Below are 24,383 nucleotides of genomic sequence, written 5' to 3'. Positions count from 1 at the left end.
CCACAACCCAGCCCACATTGGACTTTGAAACGGGCGGCTAGAGTCCTTTCTGGCTTGAGATGGCTGCCACCTATGGATCAGATGATTGTTTTCCCTAAACAGTGTAACATTTTGGGAATTTTTTTTCACGAACATTAATTGTCTCGCACAACGAGTCTGTGTGGAAAATGTCAGCTCGATCGGATCACGGGAAGTGGGTTAAAAAACGACCGAAAGATTTGCACGGTCGTAAGCAAGCAAGCAAGCACGCAAGCAAGCACGCGAACTTAATATAAAGGATTTAAAAATATATTCGCCTGTGGAGGACGCAGGGATCGATCCCGCCACCTTTGGCATGGGAAGCGAGGGTGCTACCAACTGCGCTACTCCACCACGGCCTGTGGAGGGGTTACGCTCTGGGCTCTTACACTCTGACGTTCAGCCAAAGCCATGAATGCGTTCTATTTGAATATATGTAAAATACATTTTTTTTGCCTAAAAAGTGTAAAATTTTGGGAATTTTTTTTCACGAACAATAATTGTCTGGCACAACGAGTCTGTGTGGAAAATGTCAGCTCGATTGGATCACGGGAAGTGGGTTAAAAAACGACAGAAAGATTTGCACGGTCCTAAGCAAGCAAGCACGCAAGCAAGCGAACTTAATATAAAGGATTTAAAAAGGAGAGCGGCCTCCTTTTTTCTACAGTTACATGCTAATCCCTCACATTAACATAGCCACTTCCGTGCCCTCGTCTAGGAGGCCGCTCTCCTAGCTTACTTTTACATGCTAATTTCTCACATTAACATCACTAGCCCCGGCCACTTCTTTATAACCCTTGAGCTACACCCATTTCAAACTTTTTAAAACAGTCTGCGTCAGCAGCAGACCATGCTTTCCCACCTGATGGACGCTTGTGTTGCACCCGAAACGTCGTGAATTATTTTATTTTATACCTACGTGACTTTACCGAAAGAACGAAAGTGTATGGATTCCTGCAGTCACGAAAACTTCAAATCAAGATTCAACACCACCTAGCCAGTGAACTGGAACACGTACACCAAGCCCTCAAGATGAATGGGTACTCGGACCGCATTATTCGCAAAGGTTTTCTCCAACCATGGAGAAACAATCTCCTGAGAATCCAATCAAAACCATCACGTTACCATACATAGCAGGTGTTACCAAAAATAATTCAAAATCTTATACAAACACATGATCCAGGTCCGATTCAATACAGTACACAAAATCCGTGATATAATCCCATCTGTGAAGGATGTCATTCCTGACTTGCTATACCCTGGAGTCTACAAACTGAGCTGTGGCTGCGGCAGCAGTTACATTGGGGAAATGAAACAACATGTCTCGGTTTAACACGTAGGCTTTCGCGACCTATATTATTCACAATCAACGTTTTTGGGTTAGATCGCGTTATTTATAAATGTGTCGTAACCCTCCCCCACCCGACACGGCCAATCAGCAAAAAAAGTGTCACGTTGACAAAAGACAAATAGTTAACTGCTTTAGCCCACCGGTGTGTTGAAGCGTGAAACCACAACATTTACAATTTTTTTAGTACGACGTTTCGCTGGTAATTGCGTCCAGCATCATCGGGCAATTCGCCAGAATGGTGAGGCTCTGCTCTTGCTCACGGTCTTAAATAGAGCAGCAGCAGGAGGGTGACATCATCATTTAACTAAAAATATTGTAAATGTTGTGGTTTCACGCTTCAACACACCGGTGGGCTAAAGCAGTGAACTATTTGTCTTTTGTCAACGTGACACTTTTTTGCTGATTGGCCGTGTCGGGTGATGGAGGGTTACGACACATTTATAAATAACGCGATCTAACCCAAAAACGTTTATTATGAAACATGTCTCGGACCGTGTTCACGAACACAAGGCAGATCTGAAACATGGCAGAACAAATACCTCTGCTGTGGCTGACCATTGTTATAACGCTGTGGGCTTGTATGATATTGTTTTTTTCCGAGACCAAGGTACTCTGCAAACCTTCGGGCTACTATGAAAGGTTTGTTCATGAAGCCATCCAGATATATAAACAGACAAAACTTCAACCGAGAAGATGGATACAAATTGAACAATCATTGGAAGGATGTTATTAAGCAGGTAATACCTTAACTTGTTGTTGTTTCATTCGTACCTGCCGGTTTACTGCTAGCCTTGCCCACGTCCCCCCCCCCCAGCCTCACGTCCTCTTTCTCTTCTTCCACCATCTTCCCACTTCTAGCCCCGCCCACTCACGTCCTCTTCCCCGAGCGCTCACGCCCCCTCTATCTCTCTCCCCCCTTGCCTCCTCCCCCCTCTCTTACCTATATAACCTCTTGCCACGGCAACTCTCCCGCCGACTTCAGCATTTTCTTGCTGTGGTTGTCCCACCTGATGAAGTTCACTTGTGTTGCGATCCAAACGTCATGATTTATTTTATTTTATTTCTATCTACGTGACTTTACCGAAAGAACCAAAGAGTATCTTAACACCTAGTTTTGTTGCCAGAAAAAAGGGGAAAAAACTATTATAATATTTTGGTACTGGCAAAGGAGATCCCATGATAAATAATTAATTTTTCAACAAGTGACGAGCCTGGTATAACGCAGGACCGTTTATGTTCAAGGTATCTTCTGCGTAAATTTCAGCGCCGTGCTCATGTTTTCGTACCGGACACCACCACACAAGGCACGCGACCCCCATTTTCCTGGATGTCTGTGCACTTCGGCCATAATAATGCAGTCATGGGTTTCATAAAAACCCACGCACGTCATTCCAGCACCTTGAACATTTACATAGTAAAGGCGATAAACTTTTAACACCTCAAAAAGGCAACACACGCGCACCTCCATATCATCGGAATCAGTTACTCGCGAACCCTTTATCATTCCACGGCGCGCAGTCGAGTGTGTTAGATCTACGAAGCATGCCGTCTGGCCAAACTTCGTGGGGGCGCGACCGAGGAAGCAGTTGAGAGGTCCGGCGGTGGGGGCTGACGGACATCTACTGTTGTCACCGCGGGCGCGGACCAACGGTGAGAGGAGGGGGGAGGTGGGGGACTGGATCGGCCACTGAGGGGAGTTCGTCCGTCCTCACTTGCGAAACAGTGACCTTCTTTCCTAGAATTCTGACTATGCCGCAGCGTACCTGGGACTTTGAAAAGCGCTGATCTCAAAGATCACGAGAGAGGAAGTGGTGTAAATTCCACCGCTGGGTTACACACCCATTATTTAGTTTGATTACTCCCGCTCAGTGCTGTCATTTGACATCCCCGGTTATCGTGGCTCTGAGTGGCAGTGGGTTCATTACGAATACTGTAGTTAATATTTTCTATCCACTGCTGAATGAAGGACTCCCAAAAGCTGTCACCCTGGGAGCACGATGCATCTCACTCCTACAAAAGCTGGTCTCATCGCTCCATCTCCGTGGTTGTCGTTCCCCTTGGGTGCGCGCACTCCTTCGATTACCATTCTATCACCAGTCTTGTTCGTCTGCTGCCATCGCTTCTGACGCCTCCTGCCCACTTTACTTCCCTCAACGATCAATATTATGTTGCTGATCCATGTGTCTGTGAGTGTAATTCCGATCAAATATAAACACACACAGACATTACCACAACAAGTTACAAAGAGTGGCTGCTATTAAATTATAATTTAATGCTGTTTGGTATCTTGCCAGTGCAGCACATTGCGTGCGTCATGGAATAATTTTTTTCATACATTTCTGATTTGTTATTCTCCAATTGGTGATTCCTGTTGGACTGCATTCTCTCTAACTGTGGTCTGGAAACAGCTGAGCATCTCCCATGCCCTATGTGGCATTACCTAACGCAGTGCTCGTGTAAAGCCCAGGGCCCAATGCAACCCCTTACACAAATACTGATCCGTCTCTCCCAGAACATCGCTTCCCACGTAACTTTCTTACAATGGAAGATCAATCTTATCAACAGCTGTTTCAGCTAGAAATACAAGGGAGGCCAGAGAGTGAGAGAGAAGAAATACTGAGGTGGGCGACAGAAGAGATGAGACGCGGAGATGGGAGGAGCGATAGAGAGGACATAGGATGAGATGAGCGCCAGAGTGACACGGAGAGAAAGAAATAAACACAAGAGTGAACCAAGGGACAACGGCGATATCGGAGACAAATTTTTTATGCAAAATTTGATTCAATTCTATTCTTGCATCTGGCAATGTGTTCAGGATCTACGGTGGCAAGATGTTAACTAACTCGCCTGGTATACAGGAGGACGCGAGTTCGATCCCAACCATGACACCTGTATATTTGGAGTTTGCATTTCTCTTACCCCTTTGATTGCGTGGATTTTTCTCTGGATGCTCCGATTTTTCCCTCCACATTTAGAAACATCCATTTAAAGTATATGGCTGCAATACATTTTCGCATGATAAGCCACTACGTTGAGTTTCATTTGTGGCCAGGTCGCTTCTGAAAATGAGCTATATAGCTCAGTGGGCCTTACCTGGTAAAATTTTAAATAGTTTAAAATAGTAAATGCCAATGTTAAAGTCTTTTAGCCACGAGAGGGCTTCAGGAGTCCATCTAGATTTGCTATTCCTCTGTTGACGGAGCGCAGACTACAGCGGTCTTACTATACAGTATTGTCCATAGTTTGGGTACCATGGCCACAATCGCACTACCGTGGCTTCTTTAATCTTAAATTTTACACTCATGAAGGAGATGTGTGCATTGGCCTGTTTGATGTTCTGATGCAGTTGATGGTGACACACCACCAGTATCTCTGAGGAGGAATTTCAATGCCAGGAGGTGCAAAATATGTGGGTCTTGAGTGAGTTGTTTTTCTAGAGACTGAAGAGTTCACACAGAAAATGGACAAAAAACAAACACACTGAAGATTCACGTGGAAACAGAAAAGAGACCACAATGAGGAATCTACGAGGCTAGAGAGATGCACACAACACGAGAGACGCACAGACACGAGAGGAAGTTCTGTATGACACCAGATAATTCGAGCCTCGACAATCGGTGAGATCGATTCTCTGAAACGCAAGGGATTCTGAAGCCAAGTGAACGCCTCCCTCCGCCACCAAAGACTTTGCGTGTCCCCCACGTGTCGTGCGGCCACCACCGGAATTGAGCCGTGGTGTCCGGCACAATATACGTGCTGTAGATTACAAGGTTTAAAGCCCAAGAGAAGACCATCTCCCTTAGAGAGCGCACAGACTCCTACCCAGGGAAACAGGGTTGACCACCCAGGCATGTTTAAGACGCAGCAATGCGTGCAAGGAAACCTGCGTTTCTCAAGGTCATGATTCATGCAGTCGATCAGCGTGGAGTGTTGTTCACGAATGGGAATCCTTACGTGGGTCCCTTCGGCGGGTACATGCCACTCCGGCACTCTTCGGTGTACTGCACACACCACACACAGAAGCAAGACAACAATGAACGCCATTCGCCACGAAGTGCAGAAGTGACTAAGTGTAGTAGTGACTGGCTGTAGTAGTGACTGGCTGTAGCGGTGACTAGTGTAGCGGTGACTGGTGTAGCGGTGACCGGTGTAGCGGTGACAGCGGTGACTGGTGTAGCGGCGACCGGTGTAGCGGCGACCGGTGTAGCGGTGACTAGTGTTGCGGTGTCTGGTGTAGCGGTGACTAGTGTTGCGGTGACTGGTGTAGTGGTGACTGGTGTAGCGGTGACCGGTGTAGCGGTGACAGCGGTGAATAGTGTACCGGTGACTGACTGTAGTGGTGACTGGCTGTAGCGGTGACTGGTGTAGCGGTGACTAGTGTAGCGGTGACTGGTGTAGCGGTGACTGGCTGTAGCGGTGACTGGCTGTAGCGGTGACTGGCTGTAGCGGCGACCGGTGTAGCGGCGACCGGTGTAGCGGCGACCGGTGTAGCGGCGACCGGTGTAGCGGTGACTGGTGTAGCGCTGACTGGTGTAGCGGTGACTGGTGTAGCGGTGACTGTGTAGCGGTGACTGGTGTAACGGTGACTGGTGTAGCGGTGACTGGTGTAGCGCTGACTGTGTAGCGGTGATTGGTGTAGCGCTGACTAGTGTAGCGGCGATCGGTGTAGCGGTGACAGCGGTGACTGGTGTAGCGGCGACTGGTGTTGCGGTGACTGGTGTTGCGGTGACTGGTGTAGCGGTGCCTGGTGTTGCGGTGACTGGTGTAGCGGTGACTGGTGTAGTGGTGACCGGTGTAGTGGTGACCGGTGTAGTGGTGACCGGTGTAGTGGTGACAGCGGTGACTGGTGTAGCGGTGACTGGTGTAGCGGTGACTGGTGTAGCGGTGACTGGTGTAGCGGTGCCTGGTGTAGCGGTGCCTGGTGTTGCGGTGACCGGTGTAGCGGTGACCGGTGTAGCGGTGACCGGTGTAATTGTGACAGCGGTGACTGGTGTAGCGGTGACTGGTGTAGCGGTGACTGGTGTAGCGGTGCCTGGTGTTGCGGTGACTGGTGTAGCGGTGACCGGTGTAGCGGTGACCGGTGTAGCAGTAACCGGTGTAGGGGTGACAGCGTTGACCGGTGTAGCGGCGACCGGTGTAGCGGTGACTAGTGTTGCGGTGACTGGTGTAGCGGTGACTGGTGTAGCGGTGACCGGTGTAGCAGTGACAGCGGTGACTAGTGTAGTTGTGACTGGCTGTAGCGGTGACTGGTGTAGCGGTGACTAGTGTTGCGGTGACTGGTGTAGCGGTGACTGGCTGTAGTGGTGACTGGCTGTAGCGGCGACCGGTGTAGCGGCGACCGGTGTAGCGGTGCCTGGTGTTGCGGTGACTGGTGTAGCTGTGACTGGTGTAGTGGTGACCGGTGTAGTGATAACCGGTGTAGCGGTGACCGGTGTAGTGGTGACAGCGGTGACTGGTGTAGCGGTGACTGGTGTAGCGGTGACTGGTGTAGCGGTGCCTGGTGTAGCGGTGCCTGGTGTTGCGGTGACTGGTGTAGCGGTGACCGGTGTAGTGGTGACAGCGGTGACTGATGTAGCGGTGACTAGTGTTGCGGTGACTGGTGTAGCGGTAACTGGTGTAGCGGTGACTGGTGTAGCGGTGACTGGTGTAGCGGTGACTAGTGTAGCGGTGCCTGGTGTTGCGGTGACTGGTGTAGCGGTGACTGGTGTAGCGGTGACCGGTGTAGCGGTGACAGCGGTGACTGGTGTAGTGGTGACCGGTGTAGCGGTGACTGGTGTAGCGGTGACTGGTGTTGCGGTGACTGGTGTAGCGGTGACTGGTGTAGCGGCGACCGGTGTAGCGGTGACAGCGGTGACTGGTGTAGCGGTGACTAGTGTTGCGGTGACTGGTGTAGTGGTGACTGGTGTAGCGGTGACCGGTGTAGTGGTGACAGCGGTGACTGGTGTAACGGTGACTAGTGTTGTGGTGTAGCAGTGACTGGTGTAGCGGTGACTGGTGTAACGGTGACTGGTGTAGCGGTGTCTGGTGTAGCGGTGACTAGTGTTGCGGTGACTGGTGTAGTGGTGACTGGTGTAGCGGTGACCGGTGTAGCGGTGACAGCGGTGAATAGTGTACCGGTGACTGGCTGTAGTGGTGACTGGCTGTAGCGGTGACTGGTGTAGCGGTGCCTGGTGTAGCGGTGCCTGGTGTTGCGGTGACTGGTGTAGCGGTGACCGGTGTAGTGGTGACAGCGGTGACTGATGTAGCGGTGACTAGTGTTGCGGTGACTGGTGTAGCGGTAACTGGTGTAGCGGTGACTGGTGTAGCGGTGACTGGTGTAGCGGTGACTAGTGTAGCGGTGCCTGGTGTTGCGGATGACTGGTGTAGCGGTGACTAGTGTAGAGGTGACCGGTGTAGCGGTGACAGCGGTGACTGGTGTAGTGGTGACCGGTGTAGCGGTGACTGGTGTAGCGGTGACTGGTGTTGCGGTGACTGGTGTAGCGGTGACTGGTGTAGCGGCGACCGGTGTAGCGGTGACAGCGGTGACTGGTGTAGCGGTGACTAGTGTTGCGGTGACTGGTGTAGTGGTGACTGGTGTAGCGGTGACCGGTGTAGTGGTGACAGCGGTGACTGGTGTAACGGTGACTAGTGTTGTGGTGTAGCAGTGACTGGTGTAGCGGTGACTGGTGTAACGGTGACTGGTGTAGCGGTGTCTGGTGTAGCGGTGACTAGTGTTGCGGTGACTGGTGTAGTGGTGACTGGTGTAGCGGTGACCGGTGTAGCGGTGACAGCGGTGAATAGTGTACCGGTGACTGGCTGTAGTGGTGACTGGCTGTAGCGGTGACTGGTGTAGCGGTGACTAGTGTAGCGGTGACTGGTGTAGCGGTGACTGGCTGTAGCGGTGACTGGCTGTAGCGGTGACTGGCTGTAGCGGCGACCGGTGTAGCGGCGACCGGTGTAGCGGCGACCGGTGTAGCGGTGACTGGTGTAGCGCTGACTGGTGTAGCGGTGACTGGTGTAGCGGTGACTGTGTAGCGGTGACTGGTGTAACGGTGACTGGTGTAGCGGTGACTGGTGTAGCGCTGACTGTGTAGCGGTGATTGGTGTAGCGCTGACTAGTGTAGCGGCGATCGGTGTAGCGGTGACAGCGGTGACTGGTGTAGCGGCGACTGGTGTTGCGGTGACTGGTGTTGCGGTGACTGGTGTAGCGGTGCCTGGTGTTGCGGTGACTGGTGTAGCGGTGACTGGTGTAGTGGTGACCGGTGTAGTGGTGACCGGTGTAGTGGTGACCGGTGTAGTGGTGACAGCGGTGACTGGTGTAGCAGTGACTGGTGTAGCGGTGACTGGTGTAGCGGTGACTGGTGTAGCGGTGCCTGGTGTAGCGGTGCCTGGTGTTGCGGTGACCGGTGTAGCGGTGACCGGTGTAGCGGTGACCGGTGTAATTGTGACAGCGGTGACTGGTGTAGCGGTGACTGGTGTAGCGGTGACTGGTGTAGCGGTGCCTGGTGTTGCGGTGACTGGTGTAGCGGTGACCGGTGTAGCGGTGACCGGTGTAGCGGTAACCGGTGTAGGGGTGACAGCGTTGACCGGTGTAGCGGCGACCGGTGTAGCGGTGACTAGTGTTGCGGTGACTGGTGTAGCGGTGACTGGTGTAGCGGTGACCGGTGTAGCGGTGACAGCGGTGACTAGTGTAGTTGTGACTGGCTGTAGCGGTGACTGGTGTAGCGGTGACTAGTGTTGCGGTGACTGGTGTAGCGGTGACTGGCTGTAGTGGTGACTGGCTGTAGCGGCGACCGGTGTAGCGGCGACCGGTGTAGCGGTGCCTGGTGTTGCGGTGACTGGTGTAGCTGTGACTGGTGTAGTGGTGACCGGTGTAGTGATAACCGGTGTAGCGGTGACCGGTGTAGTGGTGACAGCGGTGACTGGTGTAGCGGTGACTGGTGTAGCGGTGACTGGTGTAGCGGTGCCTGGTGTAGCGGTGCCTGGTGTTGCGGTGACTGGTGTAGCGGTGACCGGTGTAGTGGTGACAGCGGTGACTGATGTAGCGGTGACTAGTGTTGCGGTGACTGGTGTAGCGGTAACTGGTGTAGCGGTGACTGGTGTAGCGGTGACTGGTGTAGCGGTGACTAGTGTAGCGGTGCCTGGTGTTGCGGTGACTGGTGTAGCGGTGACTGGTGTAGCGGTGACCGGTGTAGCGGTGACAGCGGTGACTGGTGTAGTGGTGACCGGTGTAGCGGTGACTGGTGTAGCGGTGACTGGTGTTGCGGTGACTGGTGTAGCGGTGACTGGTGTAGCGGCGACCGGTGTAGCGGTGACAGCGGTGACTGGTGTAGCGGTGACTAGTGTTGCGGTGACTGGTGTAGTGGTGACTGGTGTAGCGGTGACCGGTGTAGTGGTGACAGCGGTGACTGGTGTAGCGGTGACTAGTGTTGTGGTGTAGCAGTGACTGGTGTAGCGGTGACTGGTGTAGTAGGGACTGGTGTAGCGGTGACTGGTGTAGCGGCGACCGGTATAGCGGTGACCGGTGTAGCGGTGCCTAGTGTTGCGGTGACTGGTGTAGCGGTGACTGGTGTAGCGCTGACTGGTGTAGCGGTGACTGGTGTAGCGGTGACTGGTGTAGCGGTGACCGGTGTAGCGGTGACTAGTGTTGCGGTGACTGCTGTAGCGGTGACTGGTGTAGCGCTGACTGGTGTAGCGGTGACTGGTGTAGCGGTGACTGGTGTAGCGGTGACTGGTGTAGCGCTGACTGTGTAGCGGTGACTGATGTAGCGGTGACTGGTGTAGCGGTGACTGGTGTAGCAGCGCCTGGTGTTGCGGTGACTGGTGTAGCGGTGACTGGTGTAGCGGCGACTGGTGTAGCGGCGACCGGTGTAGAGGTGACTGGTGTTGCGGTGACTGGTGTAGCGGTGACTGGTGTAGCAGTGACCGGTGTAGCGGTGACAGCGGTGACTGGTGTAGCGGTGACTAGTGTTGCGGTGACTGGTGTAGTGGTGACTGGTGTAGCGGTGACCGGTGTAGTGGTGACAGCGGTGACTGGTGTAGCGGTGACTAGTGTTGCGGTGTAGCAGTGACTGGTGTAGCGGTAACTAGTGTAGTGGTGACTGGTGTAGCGGTGACTGGTGTAGCGCTGACTGGTGTAGCGGTGACTAGTGTAGCGGTGACTAGTGTAGCGCTGACTGGTGTAGCGGTGACTAGTGTAGCGGTGACTAGTGTAGCGCTGACTGGTGTAGCGGTGACTAGTGTAGCGGTGACTAGTGTAGCGCTGACTGCCTGTAGCGGTGACTAGTGTAGCGCTGACTGCCTGTAGCGGTGACTAGTGTAGCGGCGACCGGTGTAGCGGTGACTAGTGTAGCGCTGACTGGTGTAGCGGTGACTAGTGTAGCGCTGACTGGTGTAGCGGTGACTAGTGTAGTGGTGACTAGTGTAGCGCTGACTGCCTGTAACGGTGACTAGTGTAGCGCTGACTGCCTGTAGCGGTGACTAGTGTAGCGGCGACCGGTGTAGCGGTGACTAGTGTAGCGCTGACTGGTGTAGCGGTGACTAGTGTAGCGGTGACTAGTGTAGCGGTGACTGGTGTAGCGGTGACTAGTGTTGCGGTGACTGGTGTAGCGGTGACTGGTGTAGCGCAGACTGGTGTAGCGGTGACTGGTGTAGCGGTGACTGGTGTAGCGGTGACTGCTGTAGCGGTGACTGTGTAGCGGTGACTGGTGTAGCGGTGACTGTGTAGCGGTGACTAGTGTTGCGGTGACTGGTGTAGCGGTGACTAGTGTTACGGTGACTGGTGTAGCGGTGACTGGTGTAGCGCAGACTGGTGTAGCGGTGACTAGTGTTGCGGTGACTGGTGTAGCGGTGACTAGTGTAGCGGTGACTAGTGTAGCGGTGACTAGTGTTGCGGTGACTGGTGTAGCGGTGACTAGTGTTGCGGTGACTGGTGTAGCGGTGACTGGTGCAGCGCAGACTGGTGTAGCGGTGACTGGTGTAGCGGTGACTGGTGTAGCGGTGACTGCTGTAGCGGTGACTGTGTAGCGGTGACTGGTGTAGCGGTGACTGTGTAGCGGTGACTGGTGTAGCGCTGACTGGTGTAGCGGTGACTGGTGTAGCGGTGACTGGTGTAGCGGTGACTGGTGTAGCGCTGACTGTGTAGCGGTGACTGGTGTAGCGGTGACTGGTGTAGCGCTGACTGGTGTAGCGGTGACTGGTGTAGCGGTGACTGGTGTAGCGGTGACTGCTGTAGCGGTGACTGTGTAGCGGTGACTGGTGTAGCGGTGACTGTGTAGCGGTGACTGGTGTAGCGCTGACTGGTGTAGCGGTGACTGGTGTAGCGGTGACTGGTGTAGCGGTGACTGCCTGTAGCGGTGACTAGTGTAGCGGTGACTAGTGTAGCGCTGACTGCCTGTAGCGGTGACTAGTGTAGCGCTGACTGCCTGTAGCGGTGACTAGTGTAGCGGCGACCGGTGTAGCGGTGACTAGTGTAGCGCTGACTGCCTGTAGCGGTGACTAGTGTAGCGGCGACCGGTGTAGCGGCGACTAGTGTAGCGCTGACTGGTGTAGCGGTGACTAGTGTAGCGGTGACTAGTGTAGCGGTGACTAGTGTTGCGGTGACTGGTGTAGCGGTGACTAGTGTTGCGGTGACTGGTGTAGCGGTGACTGGTGTAGCGCAGACTGGTGTAGCGGTGACTGGTGTAGCGGTGACTGGTGTAGCGGTGACTGCTGTAGCGGTGACTGTGTAGCGGTGACTGGTGTAGCGGTGACTCTGTAGCGGTGACTAGTGTTGCGGTGACTGGTGTAGCGGTGACTAGTGTTGCGGTGACTGGTGTAGCGGTGACTGGTGTAGCGCAGACTGGTGTAGCGGTGACTAGTGTTGCGGTGACTGGTGTAGCGGTGACTAGTGTAGCGGTGACTAGTGTAGCGGTGACTAGTGTTGCGGTGACTGGTGTAGCGGTGACTAGTGTTGCGGTGACTGGTGTAGCGGTGACTGGTGTAGCGCAGACTGGTGTAGCGGTGACTGGTGTAGCGGTGACTGGTGTAGCGGTGACTGCTGTAGCGGTGACTGTGTAGCGGTGACTGGTGTAGCGGTGACTGTGTAGCGGTGACTGGTGTAGCGCTGACTGGTGTAGCGGTGACTGGTGTAGCGGTGACTGGTGTAGCGGTGACTGGTGTAGCGCTGACTGTGTAGCGGTGACTGGTGTAGCGGTGACTGGTGTAGCGCTGACTGGTGTAGCGGTGACTGGTGTAGCGGTGACTGGTGTAGCGGTGACTGCTGTAGCGGTGACTGTGTAGCGGTGACTGGTGTAGCGGTGACTGTGTAGCGGTGACTGGTGTAGCGCTGACTGGTGTAGCGGTGACTGGTGTAGCGGTGACTGGTGTAGCGGTGACTGGTGTAGCGCTGACTGTGTAGCGGTGACTGGTGTAGCGGTGACTGGTTTAGCGGTGACTGGGGTAGCGGTGACTGGTGTAGCGGTGACTGGTGTAGCGGTGACTGGTGTTGCGGTGACTGGTGTAGCGCTGACTGTGTAGCGGTGACTGGTGTAGCGGTGACTGGTGTAGCGGTGACTGGTGTAGCGGTGACTGGTGTAGTGGTGACTGGTGTAGCGGCGCCTGGTGTTGCGGTGACTGGTGTAGCGGTGACTAGTGTAGCGGTGACTAGTGTAGTGCTGACTGCCTGTAGCGGTGACCGGTGTAGCAGTGACAGCGGTGACTGGTGTAGCGGTGACTGGTGTAGCGGTGACCGATGTAGCGGTGACCGGTGTAGCGGTGACCGGTGTAGCGGTGACAGCGGTGACTGGTGTAGTGGTGACTGGTGTAGCGGTGCCTGGTGTAGTGGTGACTGGTGTAGCGGTGACCGGTGTAGCGGTGACCGGTGTAGTGGTGACAGCGGTGACTGGTGTAGTGGTGACTGGTGTAGCGGTGCCTGGTGTAGTGGTGACTGGCTGTCGTGTCTCTCGTCTCACCGGGGGCACGAACTGGGCTCCCGCCAGCAGAGCGCCAAGCAGCGCTCCCAGCGCAGGCAGCAGCCTCATCGCTGGTCGACTCGCACGGTGGACCCTGCTGGTGGACGATGACCCTGCTGGTGGACCCTGCTGGTGGACTCTGCTGGTGGACGATGACCCTGCTGGTGGACTCTGCTGGTGGACGATGACCCTGCTGGTGGACTCTGCTGGTGGACTGGGGCTCCGCTCCACAGTCCACACCACCGTGTCTGAGTCGGCGCTGGCACGGCTCGATCCCTGCTCTGGCTTCCGCCTCCCGCGTCGATTCGCCGATCCAAACTAATCACGCAACTCTATGGCGTACTTTCGATTCTTATCGAATTACAGCTTCTTTTCAGGATTCAATAATCAGCAGCTTCAGGCTGACGATCGGGAAGAATGAAATCGAGACAAATTGTTGATGTCGGGCACAGACGAGAGAGAGAGAGACAATAGAAACGAGACGGTGATAGCGAGAATCAAGGGAATCGATTCTTGACCACGCAATCAAAATCGCCTCGCCGCCTCGCGCCGCCTCGTGACAGCTGGTGGAGGAGTGGGGGGGTCACGGTGGGGGGGGGGGGGGTCACGTGTCGTATCACTTCTTGTCTGTAGACCGCGGCAAGGTAACGTAAAAGGTAAAAACAACGAGCCGACCTTTACCCTAAATGACGTCACGTGATTTTCGACGATTTTTTGACCCCCCCTCAAATATGACGTCACAAAGCCCTGCCCCCCCCCCAAAAAAACATGCTTCAAATTCAATTCGCTTTAAACTATTGTCATGGTAGTGCGTATTTAATGTGGCGCTGCACTCCGATTTTGCAGGAGAAAACATTTATTAAAAAAGTCTATTTAAAGAAGTAGAACGTGTTGTCTATATTTATTTAAAGTGACTTTCCCTTGTCGAGGCCGATCTGTCTGTCTGCTTCTGCCTGAGTGCGGGAAGTCGCCTCTGTCTGCAGGAGCACAGAGGCCGTGGTTTTCACCGGTGTTATCAGTCCGTCTGGACCAACAATACCAACAGCAGCAGCAATAATAACAACACTAACACGACCATAACATAACGTCAATAACAAAACAACTATAACAACAAGACGAGACGTTGAAAAATTTATAATTCGGTCCAAACAACAACAAAAAACCCTTAATATTTCAAGAGCGTACGTGTGAACACGGGACGGTGGGTCCTTAATAAGAACGTCACGGAGGAGTCCTTTAGAAGACCCGCAAGGTTTGCCAACCCCTAAGTCATCATGGGAAACATTTTTCGCCAAGACTATCAAAGTACGAGAAATAAGAATGGATGTTTTACCCCTTTCTGGCAATACAACAAGAGGTGTGTTAAGATGTGCAAACGCTAAATAGATTACATACCTGTCAACCCCTTATCAGTGCCTACCTTATTACGAACCAATTCAGACCTTATTGGTCACCTCGTGCACTTAAAAAAAATCAACACATTTGTTGCTCGTATTCAAACAGTTGTACAGCGTAATGACCTGAAAACTCAATTTCCCTGTACAAGAATACTGGTAAACTGTATAGGTTGACACCTTTTGCAATGAATCAAGTACTACATTAACCACTCACAATACTTGTGGTGAACATACAACCAAACATGCTCTGATAATATTGTATGCATTGCCTTTGAAACTGATTGGCCTATACCATAGAAGGCTGTTTCTGGTATATTACACTGTGTAACAACATTTTTGTTTGGTTCCTGGGTAGTAAGTGTTATTTCCTAATTACATATGCCTCAAAAGTACAGAAAATGTATATTATTCCCCACAAACTTTGCTTTTGTGACCAGGACATTGATATTTTGAAATTTACCTATTTTCCAGAACATTCCAGATAGATTCTAGATTTTAAGTTTTCGTAACTGCAAGGATCCATACTCTTTGGTTATTTCGGTAAAGTCACGTAGGTGAAAAAATAATAAAATAAAAAATAAAAAACACAAATAAATAAAATTAAATCACGACGTTTCGATTGCAACACAAGCAATCATCATCAGGTGTGACAACCACAGCAATATTTTTTTACTGAAGTGGGAGAGATGCGGAGTTAAGGGGTTTATATTAGTCAGAGAAAGCGGTGGGGGGGGGGGATAAGGGGAGGGGGAACGCGAGGGACTGGGACGTGAGACTGGGCAGGGGGGGGGGCTAGAAGTAAGAGGATGCGGTGGAGGTGCGCGGGGGGCGAGAGGGAGAGCAAAGCACCGACAACGATTGCAGCCAAAACAGATGATGGCGCTCAAAACTAAAAAATAGCCGTACTGCTAAACACTGAGGATGCAATTAACAAGGTAAAATAGACTAGTACCCGGTAAATAAGATGGAACTATGAACAGTTAAATTTTACTTGGTTAATAACATATTTCCAATGATTGCTCAATTTGTATCCATCCTCTCGGTTGAAGTTATGTCTGTGTTTATCTATCTGGATAACTTCATGAACAAATATTTGATGGTAGCCAGACGGCTTGCAGAGCACCTTGGTCTCAGAGAAAACAATATCATAAGAGCCCACAGCGTTATAGCAATGATCAGCAACGACGGAGGAATCAGTTCTGCCGTGTTTCAGATCTGACTTATGCTCGTGAAATCGGTCAGAGACATGACGTTTCGTTTCCCCAATGTAACAATCACCACAGATGAAACTTAGATTGTAGACTCCAGGGTATTGCAAGTCAGGAATGGCATCCTTCACAGATGGGATTAGATCACGGATTTTGTGTACTGTATTGAATCGGACCTGGATCTTGTGTTTGTTTAAGATTTTGGCAATATTTTTGGTAACGCCTGCTATGTATGGTAACGTGATGGTTTTGATCGGCGTCTCAGGGGGTTGTGTCTCCATGGTGGGAGAAACAGCTTTGCTGATAATACGGTCCGAGTATCCATTAATCTTGAGGGCGTGGTGTGCGTGTTCCAGTTCACTGGTTAGATGGTGTTGGTCAGAAATGCAGTCGGCCCTATGGTGCAGGGTTTTTATGAGGGAATTCGTCTGTGCTGGATGGTGGTGGGATTCAGGTTTCAGATAGGAATCTGTGTGGGTGGCTTTCCTGTAGACAGAATGTCCCAAAGAGCCATCAGGCTTCTTCTCAAACAAAACATCCAGGAATGGTAGCTTACCATCCTTCTCCACTTCCATGGTGAATTTGATGGATGGGTGTATGGAATTTATGTGGTTGAGGAATTGGTTCAATGCTGACAGGCCATGTGGCCAAATGACGAAAGTGTCATCCACATATCTCTTCCACAAGAAAGGACATAGGGTGGATGTCTGGATGGCATCTATTTCAAATTTCTCCATGAAAACATTCGCTATCACTGGAGATAAGGGGGAACCCATGGGTGTACCTCCATTTTGTTTGTAGAAAGTACCATTTCAGGTGAAGTAAGTGTTGGTAAGGCAGTGCCTAACCAGAGTAGGAACACCAGGGTTCAGTTCATGTTGGACTAAATCTTCAATTATTGCTAAGGTGTCAGGCACTGGAACCTTGGTGAACAGAAAAACCACATCAAAGCTGACGAGAAGATCATCTGGGGACAATGAAATGCCCTTGGTTAGAGAGACAAGGTGAGCTGAATTAAGTACTGCTGAGGTAGTCTTGCCAGTGAATGGAAGCAAGGTATCAGACAGAAAACAGGCCAGCTTGTAGGTAGGTGAGTTGATAGTGGAAACGATGGGCCGAAGTGGTGTGCCTTTTTTATCGATCTTAGGACGACCATATAATCTGGGTGGTCTGGCAGCAGAAGGTTTTAGGGAGAGTCGTTTAGCTGGTTTAATTAGAGAGGTCGAACTAGTAATGCTATTGTTGTTTTTTGTAGTCAGGCTGTTAGTGGGATCTTTGTTGATTTTGGAGTAGCTACCATCAATATGGTCCTGGATTTTGTTGTTGTATGTGGTTTTATCCATGATGACAGTGGCATTGCCCTTGTCGGCTGAGAGGATGACTATGTCATCCCTTTTTTCAATTTTGCGAGTTCCAAGCGCTCGTCTTTGCTGATGTTACTAACGGGTTTCTTAGCATTTTTAAGGATGGTAGCAATTTCAGCTCTAGCAACATCTGTCGGGATGTGTCCCAAGCCTTTTAGGGCTACATCTACCTGCGAAATTATATCATCCATTGGGATATGTTTGGGGGTGACAGCAAAATTCAACCCTTTGGCTAGTACCAATTTTAGGTTGTCAGAAATTGGGATGCTACTCTGATTGATGACAGTCTTATTAACATCTAACTTTTTCAACTGTGGGTCTGGTGTCTTTTTTGACAAGAGGTTGAATTTAGCAATCAAGTTGGCTTTGCATTTGGTTGACATTGAATTAGCAGAGGAGACAGTCATGTTATCTACACGGTCCCAATCAGAAGTGGACATTTTTTCTGTTAATGTTAAGTGTGATTGTAAGATAATCTTGTCTAAATTATCGAGTTCAAATCGGAGCAATCTTATTCTCTCTGAGATTAGTGATAGGCTAGCTTTAAACAAAATCCGTTTAGCGTTCAGTGAAGTGACAGCAGCCCTCTCTTATATAAACCCCTTAACTCCGGCATCTCTCCCACTTCAGTAAACATTTTCTTGCTGTGGTTGTCACACCTGATGATGATTCTTGTGTTGCAATTGAAACGTCGTGATTTTATTTTATTTATTTGTACTTTTTTATTTTATTATTTTTTCACCTACGTGACTTTTTCTGAAAGAACCAAAGAGTATGATTCCAGATAGATTCAGTGCTGAGTAAACTTGGAGTAACTTCGAGAACATTCTATAACTTTCCAGTAATATAAATAGTAGTATAAATACAGGGGCCTCAAGCCCACCAGTTCCGTTTAGTTCCAGCTGCCTAAGTGGATACATATCTGCATTTTTCTGAGATGGATTCAAGAGGCTGCAAGCATCTGGCAGACGGATTTTGTTATGTCTGCAGCCAATTTATCAAGACAAGAGCGAAAAAGTACTCTGTGGAAGCATCTGCTAAGATGTGTGAGGCCTACAAGGCATATTCGGCATGCCTGTCATGAGCTCTCTGTACTCACTCCTGCTGGACAACATAGTGACGGACCAGCGGATGCGAGCCCATGTCCTTGACACCAGGACCTACCGTGGAGCTGATCTGCCCTCTGACCATCGACTAGTCATCTGTAAGATGCGCCTGCCATTCTTCCACTCCGGTGGTGGGTGTACACCCAGGATCCCATTCCAACCAAAAGTAGCCTGGTCTCAGTTATCTGATGAAAGTTGCAAGCGAGAATTTCATCATCGCTTGCAGCTGGGGTTGGCATCGTCCCCCACTCCACCTGATTTCGAGGGTAAATGGGCGAGGTTTAAGACTGTGACTCATGCAGCTGCAATGGCTGCTTTGGGTACGCGGTCCAGACCTCCCCAGAAACCCTGGCTGACAGAGGAGGTGTTCAGGTTAATTGAGAAAAAGCGACAGGCCCACTCTCATCGCCTACAGCATCCCACGTCAGAGAATGAAGAGGTTTACCGCAGCCTTCGCTCGGAGGTTCGGAGAGCTGTAAGGCGCTGTAAGGATGGGTGGTGGTCGCGGGTTGCTGAGGAGATGGAGTCTGCCTCAGTGGCCCGCGATCACAAATCACTATTTAACTCCATCAAAAAAGTAACCATCATTAGAGGAAAAAACGGTGATCCAATCTCCAACCCCCAGGAACAGGTTTGCAGATTTGCTGAGCATTTCTGTGAGGTCCTGGGGGAGGGGAAATCCCTCAGCCAGGAAAAAATCATAGCACAAAGTGGGGATAACCCTGCTGAGGCTGCGGTGCCTCAAATATTGGAAGAGGTCACCCCCTGTGAGTGGCTGGCTGAGGTGCCAGCTGTTGAGGAAGTACTGAGGGCGATCCGGAGTCTGAGACCAGGGAAGGCACCGGGCAGAGATGATCTCCCAAGTGAAATGCTGAGGGAAGGTGGCGTTTGTGCACAGACTGCCCTATATGACATCATAACAACAGTCTGGACCACTGGACGGGTTCCGCAGGATTGGAAGGATGCCCTGGTGGTCCCCCTCTTTAAGAAGGGGGACCGTACCGACTGTAACAACTACAGGGGCATCTCACTCCTCAGTGTGCCGGGTAAGGTCCTGGCAAGGATTATTCAACATCGCCTTGCTAGGCACGCTGAGGAGAGGCTTGCAGAGCCCCAATGCGGTTTCAGGAAAGGGCGGTCCTGCACAGATGCCATATTTTCTGTCCGTCTGCTACAGCAGAGGTGTAGGGAATTCCAACAAGACCTACATCTCTGCTTTATTGACCTGCTCAAGGCCTATGATACCATCAGTAGGCCTGGGCTCTGGGTTGTTCTTGGTGCTTTCGGAGTCCCTGACCCTCTGCTCACGATCATTAAGGACCTTCATGATGGTGAGCGGGCCCAGGTAAAACTACGTGGCCGGGAGTCAGAGCCTTTCCCTGTACACCTTGGGGTGCGGCAGGGATGTCCTCTGGCTCCCACATTATTTAACATCTATTTTGACTGCATAGTTCGTGAAGCCTTCAATAGCTGTACCGGGGGAATTTCCGTTTGGTACAGATATAATTGGAGGCTGATCGATGCCCGGGTGAGATCAAGGGATGGCTCCCTATTGGTCAACCACGTTATGTATGACGATGATTTGGTAATAGCTGCTCATTCAAAGGAGGAGTTGGAGACGCTGCTGCTGAGACTGGAGCGTGCCACTAAGAGGTGGGGCCTTACCATCAGCCCCACCAAAACTAAGCACCTGCCTGGGTATTTTGTACCATCGGACACTCCACCCCCACAACTCCCAATCGGTGATGGGGCAGTAGTGGAGAGAGTGGAGAGTTTCCCATACCTGGGCAGTGTGCTTATGACCGGCTCCAGTTTAACAGCAGAGGTCTCACTCCGAATCAGTCGAGCGGCAATATCTTTTCATCGGTTGCGTAACGCTGTGTGGAAGCTACCTGGTCTGTCGCTCCGCACAAAGCTTCAGGTCTTCTCGACCACGGTCATTCCCTCCCTTCTCTACGCTTGCGAAACGTGGACCCCCCTAATGGAGCATCTTCGCCGGTTGGAAACATTTAGGCTGGCCTGCCTATGATCCATCCTGGGTTTAACCAGGCTGGATTGTGTGAGGAGCTCACAAATCCTTGAAAGATCTGGGCAAAGTCCTATCGGTGAGCTCCTCCGGCAGGCAAGGCTGCGTTGGCTGGGTCATGTAGCCCGCATGCCCAGCCACCGCATGCCTAAACAGCTTTTGTTCGGCCGGATCGAGGGGGCTAAACGGACGCTGCACGGGCTAGAGAAGAGATGGAGTGATGTGGTACAGGAGGACGTGGAGCTGAGTGGACTTGCCGATGACTGGTACCAGCGGTGTCAAGATCGGCCTCTGTGGAGGAGGCTCGTGAAGGACGCTACTGGGCAGTTGGAGGCAGTCACCCTCCAACAACAACGGAGGGCAGAGGAGCGACGCTCACAACAACGAGCGGAGCGCCAGGTGGCTAAAGCACAGCAAGTTGGTACAGTAGGGGGCACAGGTGGTGCATCAGCCAGTCATCTCGGTCAGTCGACCCGTGGCACCTGGGTCTGCCCCGTGACCTCCTGCCAGCGGGCGTTCGACACTTCACGTGGCCTCAAGGTGCACTTGGCCTGGCACAAGCGTCGTGGTGACGTCACCGCCACTTAGTGGCGAATGGCGGTTGTTGTTGTTGTACCCACTCCTCTGGAGAGAGAGCAGCCGTCTTTAGAAGAGAGCAGCAAGTCAGAGAGCAAGGAAGACGTAGATCCAGATAACAATGTCAGAGGTGGAGCTGAGGAGAGAAACCTATACTACCCCAACCAAAAATACCTCAACGACTTGACCAGAGATCTTCATCTCACCAAGTCCAATGTCGAGTTTTTGATGTCTAGGCTCAAGCAGTGGAACTTGTTGGATGAAAGTGTGCAAGTCGCAGATCAGAGGAAGCGTCACCAACCTTTTTGCAGCTTCTTAACCCGTCAAGATGGGCTCTGCTTCTGCCACAATGTGACCAGTCTGTTCGAGGCAATCGGAATCACCTGTAACCAGAATGAGTGGCACCTCTTCATTGACAGCTCATCCAGGAGCCTCAAAGCCGTGCTGCTCCATAACGGTAACAAGTACCCATCTCTTCCCCTGGCTCACTCGGTGCACCTCAAAGAGGATTACAACAGCATCAAGACATTGATGGACGCCTTGAAGTATGATGAGTATAGCTGGGAGGTCATCGGATACTTCAAAATGGTGGCATTCCTGATGGGTCTACAAGGTGGTTTTACCAAGTTTACCTGCTATCTAGATTTGAAGTTTCTCATAATATTGTTTTTCCGAGACCAAGGTGCTCTGCCTGCAAACCTTCGGGCTATTATCAAAGGTTTGTTCATAAAGGCATCCAGATATATAAACATAGATATAACTTCAACCGAGAAGATGGTTACAAACTGAGCAATCATTGGAAGGATGTTATTAACCAGGTGAAACCTTACATTCTTTATGGTTGTTCCATCATATTAGCCGGGCACTCGTCTATTTAGCCGAGTTAATTGTATCCCCAACGTTGGCATTGCTGCTGCAGTGGCATTGTTGGCTTCATTGGCATTGTTGCTGCAGTGGCGTTGTTGTTGCACCCCCCCCCCGCGCATCTCTCAGCCTCCCACTTCCAGCCCCGCCCACTTCTCCCCGTCCAGCTTCACGTCCCTTTCCCTCTCCTAGCGTCCACGCAACGCTCCCCTCCCCCCTCCCTTACCTATATAACCTCTTACCTCGGCATCTCTCTCCCACTTCAGCAAAACATTTTCTTGCTGTGGTTTTCCAGTTGATGATGATTGCTTGTGTTGCAATCGAAACGTCGTGATTTAATTTATGTTATTTTATACCTACGTGACTTTACCGAAAGAACCAAAGAGTATTTTCCCTGCTATCTTTGCCTTTGGGACAGCAGGGACACCAAGGCACACTGCCACAGGCAGGACTGGCCACAGCGGACCGTGTTCTCTGTGGGGAGGAACAACATCAAGTGGGAGCCACTGGTGGATCCCTGGAAGGTGCTGATGCCACCACTGCACATCAAATTAGGCCTTATGAAACAATTTATCAGAGCTGTAGATAAGGAGTTGGCAGCCTTCAAGTACCTTCAAGACTTCTTCCCTAAGCTGTCTGAGGCAAAGGTCAAAGCCAGTGTCTTCGTCGGACCACAGATAAATAAGACCCTGGAGTGCAATGACTTCCCCAAGAAGCTCACTAGTAAGGAGAAAGCGGCTTGGAACAGCTTTGTCGCAGTGGTTCCTGGCTTCCTGGGCAATCACAAGGTCGATAACTACGTGGAGCTGGTTGAGACTCGGGTGAAGAACTGCGGCACAATGGGCTGTAGGATGTCCCTGAAAGTCTATATTCTTGATGTTCATCTTGATAAATTCAAGGAGAACATGGGAGCATACTGGGAGGACCAAGGCAAGCGCTTCCACCAGGATATACTCGACTTTGAACGCCGCTACCAAGGACAGTATAACGAGAACATGATGGGAGACTACATTTGGGGGCTGATTCGTGAGTGATTTACAGTATCATCGTAAATCTCGAAAAACTACTCGCTTCTAAATTTTTTGAAGTAATTTTTGTATAACTTTATTATAAATACATGTTTATTTTGATTCATGTTGGGTTTTTTTACTTTATGTGAACGAAAAGACACAAATTCGCCCATTTTCTCATTGAAAATAGGTACATTTCAAAATATCACTGTCCTGGTCACAAAAGCAAAATTTGTGGGGAATAATAGCCGTTTTCCATACCTATTAGGCATAAGCAATTACAAAATAACACTTATTACCCATGAACAAAAATTGTGTTACATAGTGTTATCGGAGTTTGTTTGCATGTTCACCACAAGTTGTGTGAGGTGAATGCAGTATTTTATTCCTTGCAAAAGGTATAATCTATTTGGTGTTTGAACACCTTGACACCTCCTGTACTATTGCCAGAAACAGTAAAACCTATTCTTATTTTTCAGACTTTGATACTCGCAACAAAAGTCCCATGATATAGCTGCTGCTCACCCCGAGCAATAGTGGGCGATTTCTGAGACACAACGTGTAGAGGGCTTCTTATTTATTTCTCACACTTCAAGCAACATCACGGGCGAACATATATGTACACGGCTACGCATAGCTGACCCATCTACACAGCCCCATCGCCGGCGTCTAACTCTGTAGCTGGCTGACTAATATAGCGACAACGATGGGAGCCGTGTAGAGGATTGGCCATGCAGCCGGACGATGAAGAGAAGTGATGGCGAAGACAGCGATGACAGCCAAGACCCGGGACCCCACGATAGCCCCGAACCTCCGGTCACGTCCCCCTTATATACTCCCCGGCGTGGCCAGGCCCCGCCTCCGGCCACGCCTCCTTCTAGAACCTTCGAGCAGGTTCCCGGAGCTTCCCGACTGACCCCGCCTTTTACTTTTAGCCCAATTACGCCCCCTTTCTAGTTGGTTCTTATATAACGCACCCATATTCATGATCATCCCTCCTGGTCAACAGATGGCACCCTATCATTACACTTGCATTATCTTTGTACTGTTCGCCTTTTTGACGTTCTCTGGTCTGACACTGGTGAGACAAGGTCATAAAGAAGTCTGCTGTCTCTGGTGTAGGCCAATCAGTTTAAAATACATGGCATATATTATCAGAGCATGTTTGCATGTTCACCATAAATTCTGTGGTTAATGCAGTATTTAATTCCTTGAAATATGTATAATCTATTTGGTGTTCGCACATCTTAACACAGCTCCTGTTGTATTGCCAGAAAGGATAAACCCCATTCTTAGTTTTCACGAAGTAAATTACGTTTTTTGTTTTCAAATACACGGCTGCCCGCAAAGGGGGGCAGCCAAAGAGCCGCAAGGGGGGCAGCCAAAGACCCACCGTATGTGGCTCCGGAGCTGCAGATTCCCACCCCTCGGTCTGGACCCGAAGGACATCTCGGGCAATCCGGAGAGACGGGATCCATGAATGTTATCTCTCTCCTCTCACTGGCCATATACTCTATAGGTGCCGTGCATGAA

At 50.9% G+C, this 24,383-nt stretch overlaps 1 protein-coding gene across 1 annotated transcript in view; it reads right to left on the bottom strand.

The window, feature by feature from the left end:
- ASAH1 (N-acylsphingosine amidohydrolase 1) overlaps positions 1-13,613 on the bottom strand; it is a 38,437-nt gene extending 24,824 nt beyond the window's left edge. The window contains exons 1-2 of the mRNA XM_061577840.1: positions 13,300-13,613; positions 5,324-5,370 (exon numbers count right to left, since the gene is read on the bottom strand). Of these exons, the coding sequence (XP_061433824.1) occupies positions 5,324-5,370; positions 13,300-13,368 (116 nt within the window). The 5' untranslated portion in view covers positions 13,369-13,613. The remainder of the gene's footprint in view (positions 1-5,323; positions 5,371-13,299) is intronic.
- Between the last annotated feature and the right edge of the window lie 10,770 nt (positions 13,614-24,383).

Source organism: Lethenteron reissneri, chromosome 8 (genome assembly GCF_015708825.2).
Source record: "Lethenteron reissneri isolate LAM-NWPU_2019-01 chromosome 8, ASM1570882v1, whole genome shotgun sequence".
Lineage (NCBI taxonomy): Eukaryota > Metazoa > Chordata > Hyperoartia > Petromyzontiformes > Petromyzontidae > Lethenteron > Lethenteron reissneri.
The sequence above is the reverse complement of the archived record's forward strand: the minus strand, read 5'-3'. Positions and strand labels throughout refer to the sequence as shown.